Raw genomic sequence first — 13,814 nt, forward strand, 5'->3', positions numbered from 1 at the left:
TGCGGGGCCGCGGCAGGAGTGCTGGGGTGCTTCTCATTAAACAGGCGTGTTCGAGCAGCTGGGAAGGCAGCGTCCCTTCAAGGCTTTGTCGGGGGGGCTTTGCAGTTGTGGGGACTGGGGATGTCGCTCTGGTAGGTGCTTGCAGGGAGCAGCCGGTGGCTCTGCCGGGTGGTGTTTTCAGCTGCTGCCGTGGCCTGGTGGCTTTGCAGGTGTGTGGCTTCACTCCCCTGGAGCTCCTCTGCTCTGGCAAATTTCATCTCCGCTGGCGAGCACTGCCGTGCTAGGTTCACAGCATCAGTGTCTGAGGAGGAGTTGTTATTTGGATGCTATTCCACGCTGTTTCTATTTTAACTGGAGAACAGGAGCTCAGGGGTGACCTCCTCGCTCTCCACAACCACCTGAAAGGAGGCGCAGCCAGGTGCGGATTGGCGTCTTCTCCCGGCAACCAGCAACAGGACAAGAGTCTGTCAGTCTTAAACTGCACCAGGAGGAGTTAAAGTTGGACATTCGGGAGAATTTCTTCACTGAAGGGGTGATTAGACACTGGAATGAGCTGCCCAGGGAGGTAGTGGAGTCACCGTCCGTAGAGGTGTTTAAGGAAAGACTTGATGTGGCACTCAGTGCCGAGGTCTAGTTGACAAGGTGCTGTTAGGTCAGGTTGGACTTGATGACTGCAAAGGTCTTTTCCCACCTAATTGATTCTGTGGCTCTGTAACAACTGCAGTGCTTTGGGGATGTGGGGTTCTTGTCCCCCGTTTTCTTAATTTGCTATGTTGGATTCACATTTAAAACCTCATTGGCAGAAATAGAAGCAGTTTTTATTGTCAGAACTCCCCAGAAGCATCTGTAGATTTGTTGGAGAATGTTTGCACTTTAAATGACTGTTTTAAAAGTCTGGTTTGTGCACTATGTACTCACAAAATAGAGAAAACCTATCATTCTAGCCACACTAAGTTGTATTAGAACACAGCCTAGTTTTACAGGTATTCTTTATACCACACCAGTGGGTAAAATGCTCTGACAGGACACTCCTCTGTAAGGATCTGTGCTTCTGATTGGTCCTTGATACTTGGCAATGTTCTGAGAACCAGAAAGGAAAGCAATGCCACAAGGAGAATTTTGCCAGTGTCACTGAATGCCTCTGATTGAACCCTTCCCATGAGAACTGTAATCCACAATCCATGGCTGTCATGAGCTGCTGCAGTTCAGCTCAGGTTTTGTACCCCAGTGATGGGCAAGGGCTGTCAGCCACGTTCTGCTGTAGTGTTTGTTCTCCCACAGTTGGTCAGTTTTGTGTAAAGTCATAAAGACTGTTCAGAACATACCAGTCTGCACAGAGCATGAAACACTTAACTTACTGTTTCTTAGCTGGCTTTCTGTTTAATAATGAGTTAAATTCAGGGTCACTGTCCTTGTCATCAGAATTTCCAGGAAGTCTGGTACAAGAATGGAGTTGAAACCCGCAAATCACAACTTGCAAACCTGACTTAACTTCAGTAGTGGTCAACAAGGATAAAAAACTGAAAAGAAGCAATACCTTTTCTGGTAGAAATCCTTATTTTCCTATAGAAATGAGCATGGTGAAGTAAAACTTTATCAGGTCTCCTTGACACTGTGGTAGTTATGAGCAATGAAGTCTAAGTCATAGGCTTAAATGGAGTATTTAGAAGCAGCTATTATTGCAATACCTGGGATTTTTTTTTCAATAGATTGTAAATAATTGCAAGTTGAATTTGCTAAAGAATATTAATACAACTGTTCTGTTCTTTAATTTTTTTTGCTGCAAAAAAAATTAAAGGCTCTGGCTCTGTTTTTTAAAGTGTTTCTAAGAGAGTTGAATATTCAGGAATTTGTCTGTCTGGTAGAGTCATTCCACTCTCCTAATGTTCTTTGTTTGCTTCTTGTACTTAGAAGGAGGGGAATATATATTTATTTTTTGAGTTACCTGACCCTGAAATATTCAGGAGGTGATAAAAGATACCTTGGCATACTCTTTTAAGAAATTCACATGCTCCAAAAGCAACACAAAACCTGTAGTCCTTGGGACGTCTTTGAGGGGAAGAGGTTTGGAAATGCTGTTTCATTCTTTATAAACAAGATGACAAAAGGGAAACAGCCTGGATAAGTTTCAAATCATGTGTTTTCCTCTACATTAATTCAGTTAGCTGTACTTTCCAACTGAATCTCTTGGTAACTGATTGGAAATAAATCTGTTAAATGTTGATGAGCGTGTGGGTAATGCTGCCGTGGCACAGGCACTGCTGCAGCATTTTAGAGTTCTGTCCTTGTGCTTTGAGTTGGGGTTCAATGCAGAGTGACACCAGGTGAACCTCTTGGTGTATTTTGGTGTTTCTGGATTCCAGCCACATCTAGTAGAATGTTTTCAAGCCACATTGCTGGATTTCTTGCTGGCCTGTAGACAAAAGGGTCTCAGGCTATTGCTGCTTGGCTTACCTAAACCATTCCATGATTCTATGCCTTTTGGGAGCTGGCATTTCTTTGGCTGCAAGCTTATAAGTGCAGCATCTTATTAGTCTGCACAGGAGAAACAAAGCAGGGAAATGCTGCTTTTCCAGATCTGTGATAGGTTTCCATGACTTTGAAACAGCAAAGTGGGCTTAAGAGGGCACTGCTTGAATCAGATTAGTGAAATGACCTGTATGAAACAAATTACTGACTTCCAAAGGCTGTTTTTCCACAGTTCATGTCCACAATTTCACTTGTAACCCAGCTACACAAACAATGACATCAGCACAAATGTATATAGTGGCAAATCATGGAGGAGGTTGAGGAGAGTGTATTTAAGAACCTCTTAAGTCAGCATTTCCTCCTGAATAAATTGGGATGTGAAACTGCATTTCCTGATACCAGCTGATGTGTAATCTATTAACAGTCATGATGTAGCTTAGTCTGTAATAATTCTGTGTGCTACATGAAACTACAGCTGCTTCTTTAGAAGATGGGTTTTAGTTCTCTCTTAAGTTCCCCACAGTTCAAATTCCGGGCTTAATCTGAATTTGAACTGAGAAGGAAAGCCTACAGCTTAGGTGTGTTGTAAATGTGAGAGGAGCTATATACCAGTGTTCTGAACACGCCAAGTTTTTTCTTATCTTCTTTTGAGATCTCAGTGGTTTAAAAGCTGCTTCTTTTGCAGAGGACTGTGCTTACCAAAAGGCATTATCAAGTGAGGTTTTTTTACTGCAATGATGTTTTTATAATGTTGTGTGTAATTTTGTCTTTAATCAAATTGGAGGAGTTTTACCAAGATGGCAGTCTACATTTTCTGTTGCCTAGAATTTTGTTTAAGACTGAGTAATACTCTTTGGAAAGAGGTGAATTAAGCTAGGTGCATAGTTACCAGATTTCTGATAGAATTTGGTTTTGTTTGCAGTACCCTTCAACAGTCCTCTGGTGTTCATCTATAGTGCTTTTGAAAAAGATTAAAATATTACAGAACATGTGTTTTTGATCAGTTGAGATATGGGAAGTTTTGGATTTAGACTTTCATTGATGGTGGATGTTAGGGAGATATGATAGTTTAACACATGAAAAATAACAGGCCTTAAGGTTTTGTTTAAAAATAGAGTAACAGCAGTGAAACCCATTCTTTGCCTCCAAAGCCCTAGGAACACAGATCTAGCTAAATTGCTGTCTCAACAACTGAAATGTCTAGTGTTGTTGGCTGATTCAAACAACTCATGTCATTCCACAAGAGGGAAGCATTTGGGCTTTAGTCTGTGAACCTGAGGTGATACCTTGGTGGCATCTTTTATCTCAGAGAACTCTGGAATGCTTATCCTGTGTACTTAGGTACTTTATGACCACAGGAATGCAGAGTGCCAGATCTGGCAGAACCTTCAGGTCTCACTTGAGAATGTAGATTGATCTGATGTTCTGTTCAAATCCAAATTATAGTTTCAGCCTTCAGTAATCTTGCCAACTGTTTCCAAAAAATAAGAAATGTATTTATGAGTTCTTTACCAATATGTCTTTGCTGTTCTTTCACACTAGATGTTTTTCAAGATGCAATTCTGTCAGTGGACATTGAGGCACAATGGGTCAGAAAAATATTTGAACAATTACTTCTTTTGTCTACCAGAGGCAGTGTTCAGCATTTGGAAGAGCGATTTCTGCTCTCTTGCCCCATTCCCGTCTGAAAAGTTGTCATAAGAACAAGCTGTTCCCATTTGAGATAAATTTGACCTGGTGCTTTGCAGCCAGCTTCCTTGTCTGTGGCAGCTTCCTTGTTTTTAATGGATTGAGTTGGAGTTCTGTTGGCATTTCTCTATAGTTTATCTGACATACTGCTTTTATTTTCCCAGAGGAGAAGAAGAAACTGGTTCGAGAATTCGATGAGAAGCAGCGTGAAGCCAACGAGACGGTGAGTGCGAGGCTTCCGGCCTTCCCGATGGCTGGAAGACTGCTGCCTTAAAAAGGACAGCGCTTACAAATGTTACTTTTTTATGGATCCTGTTCTGGCAGGAGGAGTTTAAGTTTTTTACTGTTTGATGATTGATCTCATAGGTGTGTCTGTGTTTGTTAAGACTGTTGTGTATACTTACATGCATACATAAATACAGACACATATTCTTACCTGTTTTTTGAGGGATTTTTGAATGCTCAGTTTTGGTAACTGCTTTCACTTTGTTGAAAAAGTAGAGCAGTGGAAGTGCAATTAAAATTGCTAGAGGTTTTAGGGCAGGCATGTAGAGAATCTGCTGCCTGGGCTTTTATCACCCTACTGTCTTTTTTCATGTCAGCCTGCTAAGTCTTTTCAGGTCTTAGCCTGTCTGATCTTTCTGTAGTAGTCGAAAGGCTTGCTGGACAGCAGGTGATATGGAACAACACCAAAAAAGCCATTTGACCTGTCTTTTAAAACAAGACATTATAAATTAAACTTTCTTTTCATATTTCACTGTGCAGTTTGTTAGGTTGTGTTTTAGTCACAGCTGAGCATGATACTTTATTCCCCTAACTTACTGGGGTTTATTGACTGGTACCTCTAGGTGGTGATGTATGAGATGTGGAGCTCCTACTGTGAGAGCTCATATTGGCCTACAGCTTTAAGCATTTTGAATTTGTAACAGCTGTCACCAGAAATTGATGTGAAAATTCATGCATCCAGAATCTCAGGGCTTGCAGATTGTAACTCATTGCCAAGCCTGGGTGTTCAGAGCATGAATTTAGTGCTGTGTCTACCCATGTAATAGATCTGAATGAGGAGATGGCTGAGGTACTCAACATCTTGTTTACCTCAGTCTTCAATGGTAACCTCTTTTCCCACATCTCTTGGGTTAGTGGACTGCCATGCCAGGACTGTGGGAGCAAATTCCCTCCTTTAGGGGATGACCAGGTTCATAAGCACATGAGAAACTTGAACATACTACATCTGTGCGACCTGATGAGATGCATCCCAGAGTCCTGAGGGAATTGGCTGATGTAGTTGCTAAGCTACTGTCCATGGCATTTGAAGAAGTCATAACAGTCAGGTGGAGTCCCAGGTGATGCTCAACCCTGGCATCAGGGTGATGTTCCTGGATACCCTATCCCTGGAAGTATTCAAGGACAGTATTCAACCTGGTCTAGTGGAAGGTGTCCTTACCCATGGCAGGAGTGTTGGAATGAGGTGGTCTTTAAGGTCTCTTCCAACCCAAACCGTCCTATGATTCTGTCTGTGTTGCACAGATGTAATAGAAAGCTGATATCCGTCCTATAAATGCTTAAACTATAAGAAAGTGAGAATTGCAAATTTTAACATTTAGAGTGATATTTTAGGGGGAAAAATCAAGCTTTTAAGTTTGGGTTTTTTGGTTTTTTATTGCAGTGTTGTGTATCTGAAAATACACATGGGCTCAACAGCACTGGGTAGCATGGTGTTCTCAGTACTAGATGGGATGTGGGGTTTAGGGTTATCCCCCTCAGCCAGTCCAAGACAAATGTGAATCCATTCATCTGGTGCTGAGTTTTGAGTATGGCTGCTGCTAAGCATAGATTTGGTGCTTTAAAGAATAAACATCTTTTGTTTGCTGTCTTTTGTTGAAGCTGCGGGAAATGGAGGAAGAGCTGAAATACGCTCCTGTGCCTTTCCGCAACCAAATGATGAGCAAGATCCGAGCCTACAGAAGAGACCTGTCCATGTTCCAGAGGGAGATGAGAAGCACAGATTTGGGGTTGGGCCGTGGAAACCAAGGCGATACAAAATATGGAATCTTTGCCACAGAAAATGAACAGAGTGTAAGGATCAGATGTAAATTTTATCTGACTGTGGTGTGATTGTGCGAGAGCAGTATTGCAGATGCATTGTTTACAGTGGTTCTACTTTAAGCCACCTTTGTGCTTTTATAAGTCCCTGTATATCTCTCTGCATGTAACATGAATATCTCAGGGAGAAGAACACCTGGAACTCAGAGGAGAGCTTTTCTGTTTAAAACAAAGATAGGAATGTAATCAAAATGGAACTCATTGAAAGACATGTGGTTAGTAATTTGCACAACATTCTGTACTGAAACTCTTCGTTTAATCATTCCACAGGTTTCCCTTCCTAGAGAAAGGAAAACACAGAAGTGATGCTACTTAATGAAAAAAAGGCTAAGTCACCTAGTTCTAATCTCCAAAACTAGCAAAGTGTGAATCATGCATTATATAGGTTCTTTGGTAGAATTATCTTTTAAGCGATCTTAGTGTAAATAATTTCAAGAAAATATAAGGGTTTTTCCTCTAGCACTTTTTTCACCATGGTTTTGCTGCTACAATACAAAAAGTACACCAATTTCTTGTTTACCAGATAGGCTTAGAGATATCTCAGCTAGTGAGACTGAATCTCCTTATTGTCTTCAAAGTGCTGTCATCTGTACAGAAAGTTCATCGAGGTGGGCTTTTCATTTTGCTGCCTTAGATGAGGCCAGTTTTGTGGGGGGTTCTTTGCTTAGTATTTCCTTCTGCTGCAGTTTGGGAAATTTTTGCATTTGATTCCCCTTGACTGATTACTCTAAAACCTGAGAGCAGGGTGATAGATTAGACTTCCTGAAGCTTAAGAAAACGCTTTATTTTGAGCTACCTTCTGACCCCAAGGTCAGCAAACATTCCTTATCCTCTAGACCAGGCTACTGGCATGAAAAGAGGATCTTTGTTACTTAGCAGTCCATCTGTTAGTGCTGTTTGTTCCTAATCCTTTTGACTGTAAACTCTTAAAGATTTCCGTGGCAACCAACTGTGAAGTCAAGGCTGACTTTAGATGTGAATGGAAGTAAAAAGTTAGCATCTGGAAAAGAAAGGTACTATTTTCATGTAAATGTTCTTTGATGGAAAATTAAATTGTTACAAAGACAGTTTTTTGGAACTGTTTTAACTCTTCCTTTTTAGAGATTTAACCAGATTTGGTCATAATCTTACAAGGTGAACAAGGCTCGGCCAAAATTAACCAGGCTGCATCAGTTAATGTAAGGTGTACGTAAGCTAATACAAATGGATGGCCTATGGAGTCACATTCTAACTTTTTATTGTCACAAGCCTAATATTTCTGTCTTTGTGCTTAATAGTTAAGCATCCATTATTTTTCAGACTAACCTGCAGTCCCAGAGGGTGCTGCTGCTCCAGGGTACAGACAGTCTGAACCGAGCCAGCGAGAGCATCGAGCGCTCGCACCGGATCGCTGCCGAAACCGACCAGATAGGCACGGATATCATCGAGGAGCTGGGGGAGCAGCGGGAGCAGCTGGAGCGCACCAAGAGCAGGGTGAGCAGGAAACTGGGCATTGCTTTGAAACAGTCTGCACTTAGTTAGTGGGAACTCCAGGCCACCAATTACTCTCAGGGACCTTCCTAGGCATAGCCATCTAATTGGATAGCTCTACAGACCAAATTCAGGCTGCCGCATTTCTATTTGTTCTCATAAAAGAGAAATAATTGCTGTAGAAGGGTCCAAAGTATGGTGGCAAAATGTCTGCTGCTGTGTCTGTGCAAGATGGGAGATTAGACCTATAGATCTGCTAGAAAAAATAGCATTACTGAAAAAGTTGCAGATTAGAAGAAGTTGTCTTGTGACTAGATTACTAGTTAAAGTTAAAATTTTGGAAGCAGTTAGCAAGTCTTTGTAACAAAATTAAATTTAGTAGAAGAGTAATTACTTAATTACTAGCTTTCCAATATTTGCAGGGAGGGAGAAAATGCCAGACAAGGTGTCTATTCCTCATCTGTGGTTCAAGAAGCTCTGCTTCTGCTGTGAAAGCTTCAAAAACTAGTTCACTTGTTTTGTTTACACACATATGCAAAACTGACAGTTTGATTTTTGAACTAACAAAGTGATGGAATTTTCTGTGTTTGCAAGGGATCCCAAGTGTAAAGCTTTTAGGTGAGTGACTTCAGGGGACACCAAGTTTGGCAAATAAGCCCACTCAGCCAAAACAAAAAGCATACCCATGCTTTTGGGAGTTCTTTCTACCCATTGCAACAAAGCCTGTAGCTTTTTCATTTAAGTAGTTCTGTAATTTCAGTCAGAATTTGATTTGTTCTGTTCCAAAATTTGGGTTGGAAAGCAGGAAAGGAAATTGATTTTAACATTTGTAGGTATAGTTTTTGTCCTTCAGCTAATAAAAAGTATTACAGTCCTTCAGGCATCAGTCTCTCAACAGATCATTCATAGAAGCATAAAATTGTTTAGGTTGGAAAAGGCCTCAAAGATCATTGAGTTCAATTGTTAACCCATCATTGCTGTGTTCATCACTAAACAGGGTCTGTGACTTCTATTGTGAGCCTCTTAGGCAATGAATTGTGGAATTGTGTGAACCATACATTCCAACTGAAAGCAGACTTTCTTCTTAGTTGTTCTTTCATAGTGAAGATTGGAAATCTACTAAGCTCCCAACGGACTTGATAGTTTTTTTCCCCAGCTTTGTCCAGTCCATCTCAGTGCAAAGAAACGTACAAGCACTTTTGCAGTTGAGGGCAATATGTTAAACTACAGAGGAATTGTGCAGGCAGATGTCTGTGATATAAGTGACCTGGCTTACTCTTCACTTCCCTAGAATGTTTGGAAGTGGAATAGTGAAATCTTACCTGGAGACCAGTGGCCATGCATCATGAATTGTGTCTGTGAAGCAGCAGCTTTTTTAGTTGTCTATAACCTCACTTCATTGCATGTTTCTTAATAGCTGACTGGGTATGCTGGGCAGTTCATTTCTGGGCAATACAAAGCTGAAATGGATTATCCATTAACAGCTCAGAGCTTGTACCCACTGGGTCACTTAGACCTCTGAGTGCAACACAGTTCTTTCTTTGATAGAACTTGAGCAGCATTTCAAACACTTTGATATGCACTGGGGTGAACACATCAGTATCACTTTGTTCTGGTGTTAACAGAAATGAAACTTAATGAAAGAAGTTAATACCACTTTTCTGATATTTGTATATTAATTAAAGAGGCAGAAAGTGGTCTCAAATTGCATGTCTTTGTATGTATCTAAGGGAAAGTGTACAGAAAAGTCTTAATTTCTCCTTGGAAAAGAGGCAATGCTTCCAGCTGCTGTTGTGGGTAGAAAACAATGCTGTGTCTCAATTTTGAGAGGACATGGCCATCCGGTCCTGTAATTCATTGCAGCATTTCAACACCAGCTGTTTTCACATGCATCTTTCCAGAGTTGATGTGTGCTTGTTTAACTGACAAGTAACTTCTGTCTCTCCTCAGTTGGTGAATACCAGTGAGAACTTGAGCAAGAGTCGCAAGATTCTGCGCTCGATGTCTCGGAGGTGAGTCGTGCACAGGCTGTTGAACAGCACTGACTGTGTGCTGTTTGGTCAGGGTGTTGTGGGGTCTTTACCCATCCAAACCATGGTGAGGACAGAAGCAAGTTACAGTGGCTTGCTGATGTGCCTTCAGATGCCACTCATTCAGGTTGGGAAAGGCTGTGCCATAAATCACTGCAGCATTGGGCCAGTTAGAGGCCTGATGACACAGACTAATCTGTTAGCCCACACCAATGCCCTAGAGCAGTTAGGCCTAGGCTGGCCCATGAGACACTCTTGAGCTGGACCTTGATGATTTTGATGGCTAAAACCTTGGCTTCTTAAGTGGATTTGCAGTTTAGCTATGTTGTTTACTTAGCCTTAAAAACCCAGTTCATAGACTGTATTCCCAGCAGGTACTTATCTCCTCACAACCTTCCTTTATGCCTATTGCCAAAGGAAGTTGTGGTAACTGTCTAGTTTTCAGTAGTAAAAGTACTTTATTACTTTGAGATTTTAGTTTTCCTTCAGCAACATAGTTCCAAGTAAAAGCACCACCATGAGAGTGGTGCCTTAGCACAGGACTTCAGGTATTGTTTTCCTCTTTGCTTGACTGAAGGAGTAGGCACATACAGAGCAATGATCTGCCTCCTGTTGGACAGGGGAAGAGGAACAGAATTGCTACTGCTAAAAAAGGAGATTCAAACAGATTTCCAGGAAAACATGAGTAGTGAACTATTGAGTTTGGCCCTTTCTGCTTGTTAAGAGCTTTTTGTAAAGTACAGCGTGGTCTTGCTGAAACAGGGAAGGGGAGATGAGGATCTGGATCTAGAATATACTATCATAAACAAGCTGGGAAAAAAAAACCCTTGGATTTTTATTTTTTAACTCTAGAATAACCACAAATAAGTTGCTGCTGTCAATTATCATCATCCTGGAACTGGCCATCCTAGGAGGTGTGGTCTACTACAAGTTCTTTCGCAAGAAATGAACCTTCATGACCAAGATGAGCTTTTCCACTGATGAGGAATAGGATGGGTTGTCTGCTCCCTTTGACTGTCTGAGGGTTGAACTGAGTCATGAGACAGCACATTCAACTGAAACTGTACTGACACTTGAAAGACAGAGAATGAGAGTAAAAAGAAACAGCCTTGAACTACTGGTAAGATTAATAAGAAGGTAATAAATATTTTATTGTCTCATTTTGTATATACTTAACTAAATGAATAAATCTTGCTATGTAATAAAGTAGCCACTGATCAATGGAAAAGCTAGTTTATTTAAAAACTGAGATGCTAACAGTATTTGCCAAGTGTTGACAATCTATCCACTCAAGTGCCTCAGCAGAGCTCTGTAGTGTCCAATATATCCAGCATGGGTTCTTAAATCCTCACTTGCTCTTCACTGTCAGATTCATCTGGAGAGCTGGGTGTTGGGAGTTCATCAAAAGCGATGTGTGCTCCTTCCCTTGTCTGCCCAAAGCACGTTGCTATCACATCGACTGCAAGGCGAGCAGTTGCTTTCACTGCCTCTTGAGAAGCTCCCAGCAGTGGATTGACTTCAACCATGTCTACAGCTGAAAGCATTCCTGTGAAAATGATTGGCAGCTTTGTTACTGTGACAAAGGGTACAGTCTTCTGCACGGTTTTGTCTGCAGCCTTTTATTCACTGTACCAAGTCTGGTGTTTGGGTTTGTGACCTGCTCTACCCCTTAGACAAGTAAGATTGGCACTCAAGGGATGAAGTTCGTTCTCAGATGCAAATTTGTGTTTTTAATTTGGTTCTTTCTTACATTGTCACTACCTCACTCACTTGTGCTTTCAGCATTCAGGAAAAACATTTGATGTTCCATACACATTTATGAGAGAAACATTTTTTTCTCCCAGTCCAAAAATGAGGGGTTACAAAATAGTCTCACTTCACATTCTTTTGCCATCTTGTTCATGAATCTGTAGACTATTATCTGGTTGGGATTTTTTTAACCTTCTTTTACTGCAAATAATATTGTTTAAACATATTAAATAAAAACTTGATGGTAATAAGATGAAAAGTCCTTATATATTGAATCAACTGCAGTATATTTTATGAAAGCTTGATTTGTTAGTCTTGAATCCTAGAATGGAACTTCAAAATATTTAAGATTGTTTGCACTCATTTTTGTATTCCAGACGCCCATTTTCACATCTCTCCTCATGTGTTTAGGATCAGGGAACAGTATTACACATTTTTGACATCAGCTGTTAACATACTGCATATTTTCTTTTGCTAAGCTGAAGCTGTTGATGGTTAAGATGCTTTCAACACCAAGAAAATGGTGCCCAATCACAGGACTTCTTTTTCCCTTACTGAAGGCTGAATTGACTTTGCAGGCACCTTTGCTTTGACTACACTTTCTATTTATACCAGAAAAACATAACCAGTATGAGCTCTGGGTAGTTTGTCCTGTCCTTGCTTAGCCCCGTACTGCTGGTGCTCCTACCTGTGTTGTGTATTTCCTCTGTGATGTACATGCCTTCTCTGTAAGTTAATCCACCTAGAACAGGAGTCCCCGTTGCTGGAGCCAGTGAAGGATCAAAAGCATCAATGTCAAAACTCAGGTGAATTGGTCTCTGTCTCCTGAGACAGAATAAAACAAGAAAAGCAATCTTAGAGCCTTACATTTTTTCTATATGCATTTCTTACTGTCTAGGCTAATCAGCAACGTAGCATCAAGCTCCCTGAACCATGTCTCATATACATTAAAAAAGCATCTACTCAGTGAGGATTGGTTAAAGATAAGTACTTTAGTTCAAACCATCTTAACTGGTATTTGTCATCTTAGTGGAATGATGTAGAGAAGTGTATGATACAATCCAGCCTTTTCTCCTTTTGTACAGAAAGCCAGGGTGAAGGCTGAAACACTGGTGTGCATGGCAGCTAGGATGGAGGAAGCACCAAGCTCAAGGATTTCACTGACAGTTCACCAAGATGAGCATTTTTCCGGTCAACACTTAAAGGCTGTATCCAAACCCTGCCATGTAGCCTAAGTACTGAAGTAGTAAAGGATAATCCCAAACCTAAAATGTTAGTTACTTACTATATCATCTGCAGCTGATGACAGCTTAATAAACTGGACACTGCTTGTCACTCACATGAATTATTTAAGAGGCAGACTGCATACTTCCAACTACTGCAGATGCTCAGTAAGGAGAAGCATCTGGATTACCATCTTCTTTACTTGGCACAGCTGCAGCTAGGAAGGGTGAGCACACCTTTAGAAAACAGCAGCATGCAGCACAGGTTCTAACCTGTGGCAGAGGTTACCCTTTCTAAGTGACCCTCTCCCAGCTCCTAGCATGATTTGCTCCCTGACCCAGTTCCTCAGACTTGAACAAGGGTCACAAAGGTGGCAGTAGTGAACTGCAGTAAGGGAGTGGTTAAAGTGAGCTTTACCAGCTGCACTGGCACTGGCAGCCACCATCAGGACATCGTGTGTGAGCAGTCCAAGGAGGAAGCCATCAAAAGCTTCCACTTCCCATACCAACAGCTCATTTCAAGTTACTGTCAAGTTGCTGTATGTATTTTTAAAAGTGTAAAGTGTATCCTGCACTCTGAGTTAATTCAAACATCTTGCCAAACTGCAGAAAATGCAGAATTACTTAACAGAACCAAACAGTACAAAACAGAACAACTGTAGTGAATGGTAACCTGTCTCAGCCATCTGCCAAACACCATGAAATGGCTCCAGTGCTGAGGCTTCCCTACATACTGGGCACTGTCCCAGTTCTGTACAGCCACCTTACATCAAGTGACCTTCACTTCACTAACTTTCAGGAAAGCAGATGTTCAACAAGAGCAGTTTAAATTAGATAATAGTTCATTACCTGCCCATCAGTTGTTCAAAGGTTCTTTCCATAACTTTCTGAATTCCAAGGTGATCAATATCCCTCATGGAAAAATACTGGATATCAAAGTTCTTCAAAATATAGCTGTGAAAATATTTTTTTTAAAACAATCATTATTGGTTTAAGCTGAAATCTAGCAACCCTTATGGATGTGATTTCAAGCTTATTAATTCAGCCTTTACAAAAATAATTTAATCTAAACCAACTTTCT

The 13,814-nt window shown here is 41.0% G+C and overlaps 3 protein-coding genes across 4 annotated transcripts in view; 1 reads left to right on the plus strand and 2 right to left on the minus strand.

Annotated features, from left to right (window-relative positions):
- LOC102032925 (retinol dehydrogenase 12) overlaps positions 1-507 on the minus strand; it is a 9,865-nt gene extending 9,358 nt beyond the window's left edge. The window contains exon 1 of the mRNA XM_031064777.1: positions 386-507. Within this exon, the coding sequence (XP_030920637.1) occupies positions 386-507 (122 nt within the window). The remainder of the gene's footprint in view (positions 1-385) is intronic.
- A 3,796-nt stretch (positions 508-4,303) lies between these two features.
- Positions 4,304-13,796, plus strand: VTI1B (vesicle transport through interaction with t-SNAREs 1B). Of its 2 annotated transcripts, XR_004082882.1 has the most exons (6): positions 4,304-4,381; positions 6,043-6,234; positions 7,561-7,734; positions 9,682-9,743; positions 10,614-10,881; positions 12,596-13,796. XR_004082882.1 is itself a non-coding variant. In XM_031065922.1 (5 exons), the coding sequence occupies exons 2-5, from the start codon at positions 6,052-6,054 to the stop codon at positions 10,708-10,710; spliced, it is 516 nt and encodes a 171-aa protein (XP_030921782.1). In that variant the 5' UTR covers positions 4,304-4,381; positions 6,043-6,051; the 3' UTR covers positions 10,711-10,970. The 2 variants fall into 2 exon arrangements, 1 of the variants encoding a protein (XP_030921782.1); XM_031065922.1 differs by lacking the exon at positions 12,596-13,796 and having other exon boundaries at positions 10,614-10,970.
- ARG2 (arginase 2) overlaps positions 10,883-13,814 on the minus strand; it is a 7,573-nt gene continuing 4,641 nt past the window's right edge. Inside the window, exons 3-6 of the mRNA XM_031065928.1 lie at positions 13,806-13,814; positions 13,583-13,687; positions 12,199-12,335; positions 10,883-11,307 (exon numbers count right to left, since the gene is read on the minus strand). The exon at positions 13,806-13,814 is cut by the window's right edge and continues 56 nt beyond it. Coding sequence (XP_030921788.1) covers positions 11,102-11,307; positions 12,199-12,335; positions 13,583-13,687; positions 13,806-13,814 — 457 coding nt within the window. The 3' untranslated portion in view covers positions 10,883-11,101. The remainder of the gene's footprint in view (positions 11,308-12,198; positions 12,336-13,582; positions 13,688-13,805) is intronic.

The sequence above is a fragment of the Geospiza fortis genome, unplaced genomic scaffold (assembly GCF_000277835.1).
Source record: "Geospiza fortis unplaced genomic scaffold, GeoFor_1.0 scaffold54, whole genome shotgun sequence".
NCBI lineage: Eukaryota > Metazoa > Chordata > Aves > Passeriformes > Thraupidae > Geospiza > Geospiza fortis.

Bases quoted from the DNA above. Each gene is read 5' to 3' on its own strand.
- VTI1B (XM_031065922.1), top strand. From the start codon at position 6,052: ATGGAGGAAGAGCTGAAATACGCTCCTGTGCCTTTCCGCAACCAAATG. The intron at 6,235-7,560 runs GTAAGGATCAGA...ATTATTTTTCAG, and splicing joins CCACAGAAAATGAACAGAGT to ACTAACCTGCAGTCCCAGAG. The intron at 7,735-9,681 runs GTGAGCAGGAAA...GTCTCTCCTCAG, and splicing joins TGGAGCGCACCAAGAGCAGG to TTGGTGAATACCAGTGAGAA.